The sequence below is a fragment of the Penaeus japonicus genome, unplaced genomic scaffold, assembly GCF_977035675.1.
Source record: "Penaeus japonicus unplaced genomic scaffold, GWHDUDI00000001_assembly GWHDUDI00000006, whole genome shotgun sequence".
In the NCBI taxonomy this organism is placed as follows: Eukaryota; Metazoa; Arthropoda; class Malacostraca; order Decapoda; family Penaeidae; genus Penaeus; species Penaeus japonicus.
This window is the reverse complement of record NW_028234408.1, coordinates 28,222,419-28,232,418: the sequence shown is the minus strand read 5'-3', so window position 1 is coordinate 28,232,418 and position 10,000 is coordinate 28,222,419. Positions and strand designations below refer to the sequence as shown.

At 47.4% G+C, this 10,000-nt stretch overlaps 1 protein-coding gene across 2 annotated transcripts in view; it reads left to right on the top strand.

Annotated features, from left to right (window-relative positions):
• Nucleotides 1–10,000, top strand: part of LOC122267404 (beta-alanyl-bioamine nonribosomal peptide synthetase ebony-like) — a 43,127-nt gene that overhangs the window by 16,995 nt on the left and 16,132 nt on the right. For both annotated transcript variants that reach the window (XM_086537879.1, XM_086537880.1), the window contains exon 2: nt 7,540–7,706. In XM_086537879.1, coding sequence (XP_086394005.1) covers nt 7,540–7,706 — 167 coding nt within the window. The remainder of the gene's footprint in view (nt 1–7,539; nt 7,707–10,000) is intronic.

Genomic DNA, 10,000 nt, shown 5'->3' with positions numbered 1-10,000 from the left:
GCCGCCATCTGATCGATCCGGATGTCCAGAGGGAAGAGGTTGGCCTCCAAGAGGAGGTTGGTAACCTTAGCTCATATAGGAGCACCCAGAATGATCCTGGCGGCATCGTTTTGCATGGTGTCAAGCCCTTTCCTTAGTCCAGGTTTGACCGTAATCAGGGCGACGGAGGCGTAGTCCACGATGGAACGGACAGCATGCACATATAAGGATCTTAGTACACAGTGCCCAGCCCCTAAGCTCCGCCCTGACAGAGCTCTCATGACAGAGAGTCTTGCCTTGGTCCGTTCTAGGAGGTATTGAACCTCCGAGCGGAAATTAAGGTTACTGTCAATCCATATACCCAGGTATTGGAAGACGTGAACCCACTCTAGCTCTAACCCTTGGATTCGCAGCCTTTGGTCTCGGACATCCTGTTTCAGCACCATTGCCATCGATTTGGCTGCTGAGATCTTAAGCCCGACTCTGCGGCATTCCTCAGACATTAGATTCAGACAATGCTGGGTCTTTCTGATTAGGTTCTCATTCTGCCTCCCAACGGAGATAATTGCCAGATCATCTGCATATGAGATGATCTTGCACCCCGCTGGGAGTGGAATGTCGAGGATGCTTAACAAGTGGGTGTTAAACAGAGCCGGGCTGAGGACCCCCCCTTGTGGAGTGCCATTCTCCAGGGGTAAATACCAGGAAAGGTGACCTTGGAACTTCACTCTGGCAGTTCTGTCCCGAAAATAGTCACCAATCCAGGCAAGCAGTCTGCCCTTGATTCCTTTGTGGATCAGGACTTCTTGAATGGCGAGTGGGCTCGCCAGTTCAAAGGCCTTCTCCAGGTCCAGGAAAGCATTGACAGATCTGGTGTTGCTGACAGTGCTCAGTAAGGTGGCTATACTGTGAGCAGTACTCTTACCCCTTGTGAACCCATGTAGGTGTTCATGTGGAGGTCCCAGCTTCCATTGGAGCCGGTTCAGTACCATTCTCTCTGCCGTCTTTCACAGACAGCTGAGTAGAGAGATGAGGCGGTACCAACCCGGCTCCTTTGGTTTAGGAATGGGAACTATGTCAGCCCTCTTCCAGCACTGTGGTAGTGAGGAAGTCTCCCAAGACTTGTTGATGAGATGCAAGAGTGCAAGCTCACCTTCAAGTCCTAGGTGGGAAATGATGGGGTAGGAGATCCCATCACAACCTGGAGCTGACTGCGAACTGGTCTTATATGTCCGCCTTAGTTCTCTCAGAGAGAACATGGCATTGGCATCATCAGGCTCGACCGCCTTTTCTCTGATGAGGGCATACCTGCCTGGAAGCAGTTCCTCTTGGCATGCCCTCAACTCTGCTGGTAGACCGGCGCTACTTGTTCTAGCAGAGAACTTGAGTGCCAGTCTCTCTGCCTCTGACTGCGGGTCATGGTGGGGTCTGATACGGTTCCACAGTTCTGTAAGGGAGGTTTGGTGGCCAAAGGACTCATACCACTCCAGCCACTTTTCTTGCTTTACCCTCTTAGCAGTTTACTGAGCATCCCTGAGAGCCTCTCTCAAAAGAACGTGGTTCTCAGGGGTTCTCTGTCTGCGGAAGTGTCTTCTGCACAAATTGATTCTGTGATTGACCTCCTTAATCTCATCATTGTAGTACCAGACGTCTTTAAAACACCTGGACCACGGACGAGTTTTGGGAATGGTCTCTGAGGCTACCTCGTCTATGGCATTAACTAGTCTTGCCTCAAGTGTATCCACATTATCATTATGTGAGAATTCACTGGTTCTGAGGCACCTGGCCTCATGGTGGTGACTATCCCATAGCGATCGCTCGTGGCAGTGTTGTCCACAGACCAACGAATTCTCTTGACAAGGGCCGCAGTGACAGAGGTAAGGTCAAAGACCCCCCTGCCAATGTGTGTAGGCTCCTGGTTGTTGAGAAGAGCAATCTCGGGGCATGACCCAAGCACCGCGGCTATGTGATAGCCTGCCGCATCCCGGCTCCGCGTGGGAGCCAGGATGGGGTGGTGGGCATTGAAGTCTCCCCCTATGAGAATTGGCTCGTGTGCCGCAGTAGCACAGACTTCACTAATATCTAAGCTCCTACAGGTTGGCCTACTGTACACATTGTACAGCTTGAGAGGATCCCAAGCCATGTGGATCTCAACGGCAAGGAGTTCAACACCTTCTCCACACTGCACAGGATCAGCAATCAAGGAGCAGGGGATAGTCGACTTCACGAGGGTAATCAAACCTCTGGTGCCTTCATTAGAGCGCAACACAAAGGGATGATATCCTGAGAAGCGAACAGTGTCTCCTGTTAGAGTCTCCTGGAGCATGACAATGTCAATGTTCCGAGATCGCATGATCGCATGGAGAAGGGCATTCCTCCGGGAAAAGCTGTTGATATTCCACTACAGTATGCTTAGATTAGGAGCCATTGTGCTAATCTGAGTCCATTAAGTCTGTATCGTCAATGACGTCGACATAATCGGTCTCAGTGTCCGACGCCACAGTGTGGGTAACGTCAGACATTTCGGAGTCTGATAACTCCTTGGTGAGTTCCTCACTGATCGTGATTTCCTCACTGGACTCGTCACTGTCGTCAGGACAGGTCGAGCCATTAGAAGGGCTGGGTCTCCTGGGAGGTAGAGAACCCCTGGTTGCCTTGACCTTCACTCTGGATGGACGTGGCTTCCTCGCCCTTTGGGGTTTGGGTTCAGGCTCTGCCAGTGTGGTCTTGGCCGCGGGTTGGGTGGGGAGACAGGTCTCGCCCTGAGTTGGATTGGGTGTAGAGGCCTTGGGCCTTACATCCCTTTCCTTCAGGGCAGCGACAGTCTGGGTCATTGCAATCACGGCGACCTTGATTGCCTTCTCCGTCTCTTCACTGGTCCTTCCCAATGCTGACGCACCTGCTGTGACAACTGCCGTCAGTAGGAGCGTCAAGTCATTCTCTGTAAATAGAGTTTGACTCTCCGCTCTTGGGGTGGCTTTTGGTTTGTTCCCAGACCCCTTCTAGGTCTGTTTCCGTCTTGGAACACCCACCAGGGCCGGAAACTCCTTTGTATTGGAGGTGTCTGGTGGTGGTTTTGTTTTGGGCAGTGCTTCCTTCCTCTTAGGAGGGGGGGGGGAGCCCTTACCCCTTTGTTCTGCCCCCAGACATAAGTGCCTGGAGAGGCAGGAACAAAGTCTGGTCGTTTTGCAACGACCTCTTGCCGCCGAAGAGCCTCTTCTTTCATAACGGAACATCCGAGGCTCCAGGCGTGGTGCTTTTTGTGGCAGTTGGGACACTTGGCAGTAGTGTCCCGCTTGCCGTCTTTGTGTGCTTTGAGGCACACCTCCGTGCTGTGTGCCTGACTACAGACACCACACTTTGGCCTTGCAGAGCAAGTGGCCTGGTGGTGTCCGTACTTCTGACACATGAAGCAACGGAGAGGGTCAGGGACATATGTCCTGAGGTTGTAGGAGCTCCAGTTACCAAGGTCCAAGGACGCAACTGGGGCTCCCTTCAAGGTGACCAGGACTTGCCTGGTTGGGTGCTTCCCTTTGGAAAGTCGGGAAGCTCCCACCACCTTGGGATGGGCGGTGATGACCTCAAGGTCATACATCTGAGGGAAGCCAAGAAGCACCATCTTGGACTTCCTTTCATCAGAAGTCAGGGCCGCCATACTCACCTTCCAACCGTCCAGGAGCTTGTCAGTCTCCTGGAGGAAGGTGAGGGTGGACTGGTCATTGGGGATGATTATCATGCCTTTGTCTCTGGCAATTCTAATCGTCAGACGGCACTGTCTCTGGGTTTCCAGAGCCCGTACCATCTGATAAGCGTTGTCGAATCCTTCCGGTTTAGGGGGAACCGACTCGGGGCTACAGACTCGCCCTCCGAGTCTGCAGCCGGTCGAGGACGCTTAATGCCTGCCTTCCGAACCGACGCCGGAATTTTGGCAGTGAGGCCAGCAGGGTTGAAGGGTCCTGTCTGGCTTCCATTTTTGGTTTGGCTCGTCTTCTGAACCGACGCCAACGACTTGTCAGTGCCAAGGGCTGGTTTGGAGGGTCCAGCCCGAGGCTCTTGGGTAGGGTTTCTTTGAACCGACGCCAGAGCCTTTCCTAACTTTCGACTTTTGTCACCAAGGACCTTGAAAGGTTCCAAGGTGACAGCCTTGGTCATCTTCATTCCAGGTTCATCAACGTGGGGGTCAGTCAGGGTTGTTTTAGAGATAGATGCCATAGATATCAGCGTTCAATTCATCCTCCCACACCCCCACCCACCATGGAGTCCAACAAGGGTAAGCTGTGCACTGAGACCATGCTCAGAAGCCACAGGGGTGGTGGGAGAATATTCGCAACCCCCTTCTCGCATTGATGGCATTCGCAAATACATGCAATTGCTTGCAAGACAGGAGCTGCTTGACTCTAGCCTAGCTCAAAAGAGAGACCAGCTGATTGACCTAATCGAGCTGAGATCAGGCCAACCTCTTGCTGGAATAGAGGACCAAAGAGGTGTGTTGCTAGCCGCAGGGCATACTCATACATGGCATCGCTCAACCTCCAGGACTCCCGTCTCCCAGCGCACAGGGGCGCCACGCACGGCAAACACGCGGGCAGAGTTCAAGCCCCCGCGCCACGACAAGGCGGTTCCTTATTGCGGGGGTTCTTCTTAGCACTTATGCATTTGACACCTTGTCCACGCGACACCGAGAACGTAGCGCAGACAACGGAAATGAAAAGTATTCAGTTTTCGTTCCTGTCTGGTTTAAGTTGTCCAAGTTTCAGCTCCGTAAAGCAACACACTCAGTATGCAGCATTTGTGGATTCGTGCTTTTGTTCAAATGGACAGATGTTTGTTCCATCCACCAGCTCGAAGGTGACTGAAAGCTGGGGAAGTTTTTCCGATCCGACTCTGTATTTCTTGGTCCAAAAATAAGCCATGGTTTATTGTGGAGCCTCGGCAGACATACTGGTCCACGCTGATCATTGCTGCCAGATTAGTGCATGACAATCGTCTTTTGATGCTTATAATCCAAGGAGAATTCATCCCAAGCTGCATTGAATTTGTCCATTAAACGTTGTAGGCCTTTGGTGGTGGAAGACACAAAAGCAGCATCATCACCAAAAGGAAGCTCTTGTACAAGGATCTTGCATACGTTGGTTTTTGTATGAAGATGCACCATATTGAATAGGCGCCCATCAGAGTGAGTGTGGAGGTACACGCCATCCGTATCATTATGCTCTCCAATAACATGGTATAGCAGGATTGAGAAGATACTGAAAAGTGAAAGTGCTAGTACACACCTGTTTGACTCCACTGCATACCTCAAAGTTGTTGTATGACGAGCCTTCAAACTAGATCTTTGCTTCCATGTCATCATGCAGAGATCTGATTTAAAGAGAATAGAATAGTTAGGCTCCCAAGATTTTGCAGGATGGCAAAGAGACCCTTATGGCTAACCATGTCAAAAGCCTTGGTGAGGTCCATGAATACCATGCGTAAAGGCCTGTTCTGCTTCCGGCATTTTTCGTGTATCTACCTAACCGAAAAGATCATGTTTGTTGTAGAACTACTGCGAAATCCACATTGAGACTCCGGGTACACTCGCTCAGCAAGTTTTTGGGTCGCACCACGATTATAAGTGAGATTCCCCTAAAATTCTTGCAGTCACCCTTCTGCTTGTACAATGAGATTATCTTGGCATTTTTCAATTCAGTTAAATGCACCGTCTTCCCAGCATTGGCAGAGTAGCATATACAAGTGTGGGTGTTAGAATATGTCACATTTCAAAAGGTCTGGGGTTTCATCCTCGCTGGGGCTTTTACCCGATGATGTTTTCAACAAGGCATTCCCCCTGTTCAGAGAGTGTTGGCATGTTATCCAGCTCGAATATTGTATCAAAAGTTGGCATAGAGGCTAAGGCAATGTCACAGATCCTTCTTGGCTGATCGTATCAGTTTACATAAGAATGGGTTATCTTTTGGAGTTGACGCTGTGCTGCCTCGAGTTCTGCAGGGAATTTTCGAGTTGCATGACTGTTCTAGTTCTTCTAGGCAGCATTTCTAGCTACCATAGAATTCTGAGTACTGCTCTACCCAGCATGACATCTTCAGACTTCAGAGGACAGATTGTCTTGGGTTTTGGTCCAATAGCTTTGTTTATGTCTCGGTAGAGTTTGCGCAAATTTCCATTGTCCGATGCCTTCTGGATGTTGCCACAGTTTGCTTAAGAATTTGTCTATTGGAATTGACATGGTGCTACCTTGAGTTCTGCTAGCAACTTTCGAGCTTCATGACTGTTGTAGTTCTTACAGGCAGTATTTGTTTTTGCTGCTATCACTGGCTCCAGTATTTTCTGCCATCTAATCTTCAGTGAAAGTCCTCTGGGTGCCAAACAACTTCATTGTGGAGTCGAATATGACAATTTGCAGGTTTTTCCATGATGAGTCAGTATTTTGGGGTTCTTTCCTTGTTATGCTGCTCTCGACAAGATTCCTAAATTTGGTGACATGTTCTGCTTGAGTCAAATATTGATCTTGCAATGAGTCCTTTTCTGCTTTGGTAGCTCAATTCGAGCAAGGACCAAAGAATGGTCAGTGTCACCATCTACAGAATGGTCGTCCAGAAGTGTTGTACATAGCCTATATGCTTCCTCTGAGTTAGTAACAGATCAAGTTGGTGCTTTGATCTCGGATGACTCCAGGTGACTAGACATTTGAACTTCTACTTGAAACAAGTGTTTGCAATGCAGAGACCATGTTGTCCACAGAAAACTAAGACACCTTGTCCTTTTTCATTGATTTTGCCAACTTTCTAGTTTCCAAGTACATCTGGCCATGCTGACAATTCTGCGCTAACTCTGACATTTAAGTCACCTAGCACCATTAGAAAATTATTTTCTGGAACCTGATGTAAGGCATCATTCAGGGCAGCATCATTCACCAAAGCAGGTGCATAGGCAGAGATCAGATGGAGCTGAGCTGTGGTCTGAGAAAATCCAGGACATAGTGTATGTACATTCCAATTTCCGAGTCTCAAGTTTTTTTTTTTTTTTTTTTTTTTCTTTGTTAGAGTAGGTGAGCAGTTTATGCCGTTATTTGCCTGACAACCTCATCGAAGCAACGGACATGACGGATCAGCACCTAGCTGTCCGGGGGCTGCGTGGCTTGAGGCAGGCAGTAGCTGATCAGTGGAGTACATGACCCCTGGCGCTTCATATTGTGTCAGTACAATGGTAGCTTATAGCCGGTAGACTGCCTTCTGCCGTGTTGTTATCCCAAAATGTTGTGATGGGGCAGAGTGTCCTCTCTGATTTGTCTTCAGCCCAGGAAGGTGTAAGGTACTCCAGCATTGCCCAAGGAGCAGGAGTCCATCTTGACTGTTGCTAGCAACATCCAAAGAAAGACAATACTATGGCACAAGTAACACTCACACTCACACTCACAAACACACACACACACACACACACACACACACACACACATATATATATACACACAATTACAAAGCCTATGATTCTAACATTATAGCATTTGTTCAAAATTTTATTATGTCAGATGAATGAAAAAAGAAACCTTTCGTGTTGCAGATGGCGCTACAGGGATCGACTCGCCAATTGCCAGAGGTCGTGGTGCTGGCAAGGTTGTTCGAAATGACGGCTTTGACGTGCCCGACGGCACCGGCTATCAAAGATGCCCGGCACGATGTATGGCTCTCCTATCAACACCTCAACCAGAGGGCAAATGCTCTCGCCAGGTACAAGTTCTCCGCATTTTTTTCCCTCTCTCTCTTCCTCTTTCTCTCTATCCATCTATATGGACACACACACACACATGTGTGTGTGTGTGTGTGTGTGTGTGTGTGTGTGTGTGTGTGTGTGTGTGTGTGTGTGTGTGTGTGTGTGTGTGTGTGTGTGTGTGTGTGTGTACGTGCGTGGGTGCCTGTGTATCTGTGTCTGTGTGTATCCTTGCCTCAGCCTTGTTCTTGTTTTCGTTCTTGATCTCTGTCTCTCTCTATGATGCATCACTATCATATATCCCAAAAATTCTAGTCATGCGGTCAGTTATCATGGTGGCTTCGCTTATACCAATCAACCAAATGCATATAATCCTAGAGATGAGCAGAAATGATTTCCTAACTATCCTATTGCGCTGCAGCCACCTACCTACCTACATGCGTAACATCTCGGCCTTCCTCCACATCGAAACTTCCTTGTCGCCATTTTCCATCCTGGTCCTTGATTAATGATCCACTGGCATTCTGGCTGGCGACACCCTTTGATCGACATCCCTAGGCGGTCTAGGTACCTGCATTGACATGGGCCAAAGTAAAGTCAATAAAAGAGGGGATTAAAGTGTGTTAAACCTTTAACAGCTTTTATGTTTCTTAATCAGAATTTGCTCATTTCTCCTTTTAGACATTGCGAAATATAGAGCTTAGTTAGACGGCAGGAGCAATTTGCAAAATTTTGGACAAGGACAAATAAAGGCGAAAAATAAGATAAAATTGTGCATAAGGTACTACCCACTCTTTACAATTGGCAAAACTGAGGGCAAAAGAGATAACGGTGACTAGACAGTTTAACAGATATAAAAGCCATTATGCTTTACCAAGATGGAGGCCCTGACGACACTCCGATCTCCAAACCACCTCTAATCACTTGGCCAACCTCCCCCCCCCCCCCGTTGCGTCCTGAGGGTCATGTGACCTGAATTGAAGAAGGTCGGACACAAGATTCTTGGTCACGGGTCTCGTCTTCGCCATACCAAGTGTTTTCCTCACTTGCTCTTTTCTACTCCAACACTCCAAGAACCATCGCCGTTACTGCTGACTCGCCTTTTCCTTCAATATAGGGGACGACGGCCTCACTGAGTTTCCTTTTACGATCACCACCAATCATTGTAGACCTTTCACTTAAGCAGCTGAGAGAATACTACAACAATGTTTGCGGGCAATGTAGAAGTATATTATCTTGAACTTATTGTGGTTATATAATTAGTCTATTCGCCTACGACACAGTAAACCCCATTGCAATTACTAGGAAGCATATACGCCTAAAGTAGACAGTCTAACTTGTCCTTATGCACATGAAAATCTAATGGCAAATCGGGGCGATTTATACATGAAAAATAGCATCGTCACTTGTGTTGGCGTGGAAGAATAAATTGATTGAGTGTTTGAGTTAGAAAGTTAGGGAGCGATTCTGTTAAAAAAGAAGTCATAATCATGAGTGCTCATAACAACAGCAGAGGAAGAAATAAAAAGAATGACAGTAATCAAACTCGATAAAAATAATATGAAATTTTAAGAATGAATGGGATAAACCCACAAATAAACCTACAATTCTTATTCCTGAATTCGCTACAAAATTCTCATTCTCAAAGGAAAAATAAGTATATGGTCCAGCTTCATCCTCTCAGTGGCGAGGGTCCATATGTCAATATTCTGTCGATGACAAATGAACTGAAATAAGGATTCAGAAAAAAAAAACATCCAACACAAAGCCCCTTACACTGCGATTCTGCAACTGGAGCTTGTGACAAAAGACCTCTGGTCGGGACTCGTATATTGGCCAAAGTAACATCCATCTGACCAAGATTACCCAAATGGGTATAGAGAATAGTGTGGTTCGTCGGCATAATTGCAGCATGTGTTGGGGTTTTGCCAAATGATAATGGACTGTTCCATAATCCCCATATTTCCAGCAAAACGATAAACAAATTAGGCAGGGAGCGGAAGCTAGTCTATTTCACTTAGTTGCATCTGTATATACATAGACGCAATTACCGAAACTATGAGAAATCTCACCGGATAAATAATCGAGCACTCAGATGAGGGCCATGAGTTTATTTATTTATAGAAATATAATCTGAAATTCATGATAATTTACATGGTAAGAGAATTACCACATTGCGAGAGCAGAAGGAATTCCGGACAGTCAAATGAATTTTGGTGATTAAAATGTGCATGTTCAGAAGAAGTAGCTAATTTACAATTCTTTGAGAAATTACCAGCACATTGAATTTATTGTAGTTGGTATGATATAAATC